Genomic DNA, 2849 nt, shown 5'->3' on the forward strand with positions numbered 1-2849 from the left:
CGGACAAAAACCACGAAGGCGACGGACAAAAACCACGAAGGCGACGGACAAAATCCTCTCTGTTGGAACTGGTATTTGGTAGACGTAACATTTAATATCAAAAACAATCTTTCATGTTCGACTTGAGAACAGGACTTCCAGAATGACCGCACCGTTATGTCGCCTATCCAACAGCTCTTTGAGGCAACACTCACCGATAGCCAGGCCGTCGCTGAAGTTGTGCAGTCCGTCTCCCATGATGACCATCCAGGCGAGCGTGGCCACGCCGGCCTGCTGAAAGTGCTCCTCCGAGTAGGAGTGGGAGTGGCTGTGTGGGTGGTGGTTCTGGGAGTGGTGGTGGTGCAGAATGTGGTGGTATTCGTGGTGGTGGTGGTTCATGCTGTCGGCCTGCCCCACCGTGTCGTGGAAGTGGGAGTGGCATTTGTTCTCGCAGTCCTCGGCGGTGTAGGCGGCGTCCACCGCTGCTCCGCCATAACCCTGCGGCGAGACGACCAACACCTGCGGCGCAAGCATCACCTGCTCCTCCTCCAACACGCTGCCGGAGTGGTCGCCAAACATGCCGGCACCATTCGTCTCCACGTCTGGAGGAAGTATGGAAGTTAGTTACTGATGAGATTAAAGCGTTAGAGAGTAAGGCGTGTCCAGCTGGCTGTGGTAAACGGTGTAGTTTTGATGATTGTTTGAAGAAAACTTGCTGTTCCATCTCCGGCATATTTTGGGGCTCAGAGGGTTAACCTGTATTTTTCTTTTAAACCTTTGAAAAGCTGAAGAATTGTAGGTTTTCTGGGACGTTTGTTTGGTGTTGCGTCTCACCTTCGGCTGGCTTCAGGTCGTTCTCCTCCAGAGCAGGCTGCTTCTCCGGATCCGCTTTGTCGTTCTGATCCCACTTCTTCTGGATCTGTTTGGACGGCAGATACACCTTGTTTTTATATTTCATACCGCAGGATGAACAACCACAGCAGCACAATTTTAAACCCCATGTTTAAGATAACAGTGTAACATTAAGTGTTAAATGTTCCTTATTTTTATAATAAAAATAGTTTATTAAAGTTACCAGAGGACAAAATGTTCCCTCAGTCCCCAACAGGAACCCTAACTACCATCTAACCCGGGTCTGAACTGTGACTTCTAAACATGAAATACGTCATAAAACGTCCTTTTGACTGCTTCACCTCTGGTGTGATGACCAAACAAAGATCAACCTCTGACCTTCTGTTTCTTGTCCTTGTACATCTTGCCCAGCGTCAGGAAGTGTTCGATCAGAAACATGATGTAGACTCCGCTCAGCGCCGTCAGACCTTTCCACACCGCGTCAAGGTTTTCCTCCTGCTCCTCGTGGAGGTGATGTCCCCCCGAATCCATCCCAGAGTCCAGGTGCTGGTGGTGGTGGCCTCCCTGAGACTGAAGCCCCCACAGATATGAACACACAAACAGACTGATGAACCTGAACCCACCATTGTCTGGATTTTGGGGCAGCCCTCTCTGTATTTAGGCGAGTCAAACCCTTCAACAGCTGTTGATATGAGCACTTATTGAGAACCTGGGTGTGGACAAAGAAACCTGAACGAGGTGATCTGAGACCGAGTATCGAGATCAGTGAATGTCTGGTCACATTGTTTATCTTGTTTACTTATTCTTACGTCCTAAATTCATTGAACTATTGACATGTTTCAGCCTCGCCTCTCCTCTCCTCTCCTCCCCTCTCCGGTTAAAGTGAACGCTTTATTAGAGGAGACATTTATAATGAGAACATGAAGAATAAAATGTTTCTGATGAAATATCACGATTTTAAGCTTCGTTTTGGCTTCTTTTTCTGACGGAAGAATTAGTCACACATGATGTGTTCAAAGAACGTCGGAAAGATGATAATCGGACGATAATGACGATAAGGACGATACGGTGTAGTTTTGGCGATTGTTGAAAGAAAACATGCTGTTCCATACCGCGAGGCGTTTTTTTAGGGGTTCAGCGGGTCAACATGCTTCGCATCTTGGGTCAGGACAGAACTTTAACTGTGACCCCGACATGCTGGTGACGGGAGGACGTGCTTCGTCCCGTGGTAAAGAGGAAGCGGGCGGCGCTCTGACTCACGTGGGGGATGAGGTGAAGGAAGGCGTCGCCGCTCAGCGAGCCGACCGCCAGCGCCACCAAGAAGCTGAGGAGGAACTTGAAGAAGACGGTGTTCATGAGCGGGATGAGGACCACGCCGAGCAGAGACAGCAGGCTGATGACCGTGATGGAGAGGAACCCTCCGACCCACGCTGCAATGCACAAATCACTTAACTTCTCCACAAACTTCTCTCCAATCACAGACTTGAGTCTTTCACCGTCTTACCTATCGCGATGTTTTTGGCACTTTCTCCAGCGGAGCGTTCGTGGCCGTGGGCCGAGATGTTGTGGTCACCGTGGTGGTCGTGTCCGTGTTCATGGTCTAGAAAATGAGGAGAGGGATTAAACAAATTCACTTTTATCACATCAATGTACCAAACATAGAAGCAGGTTCAGGTGAGACCAGGAGGTCCAGTATCAGACACCAAACAGTGCACACATGTTGCTGTTGTCTGAACATCGTCTTCCTACTTACAGTTGTGTGAAAAAGTGTTTGCCCCCTTCCTGATTTCTTATTTTTTTGCATGTTTGTCACACTTAAATGTTTCAGATCATCAAACAAATTTAAATGTTAGACAAAGATAACACAAGTAAACACAAAATGCAGTTTTTAAATTAAGGTTTTTATTATGAAGGGGGAAAAAAAATCCAAACCTACATGGCCCTGTGTGAAAAAGTGATTGCCCCCCCCCTGTTAAAACATAAATTAACTGTGGTTTATCACATCTTTGGAAAGCTGA

The 2849-nt window shown here is 47.8% G+C and overlaps 1 protein-coding gene across 1 annotated transcript; it reads right to left on the minus strand.

Annotated features, from left to right (window-relative positions):
• Window positions 1–10: 10 nt before the first annotated feature.
• LOC116380235 (zinc transporter ZIP6-like) lies at window positions 11–2501 on the minus strand (the record flags this gene model as incomplete). Its single annotated transcript, XM_031842182.1, has 5 exons — window positions 11–581; window positions 814–898; window positions 1210–1401; window positions 2092–2261; window positions 2336–2501. Coding segments are annotated over 5 exons (1083 nt in total), but the record flags the coding sequence as incomplete, so codon positions are not given.
• Window positions 2502–2849: the final 348 nt, after the last annotated feature.

Source organism: Anarrhichthys ocellatus, unplaced genomic scaffold (genome assembly GCF_004355925.1).
Source record: "Anarrhichthys ocellatus isolate YVR2014 unplaced genomic scaffold, GSC_Weel_1.0 scaffold6513, whole genome shotgun sequence".
In the NCBI taxonomy this organism is placed as follows: Eukaryota; Metazoa; Chordata; class Actinopteri; order Perciformes; family Anarhichadidae; genus Anarrhichthys; species Anarrhichthys ocellatus.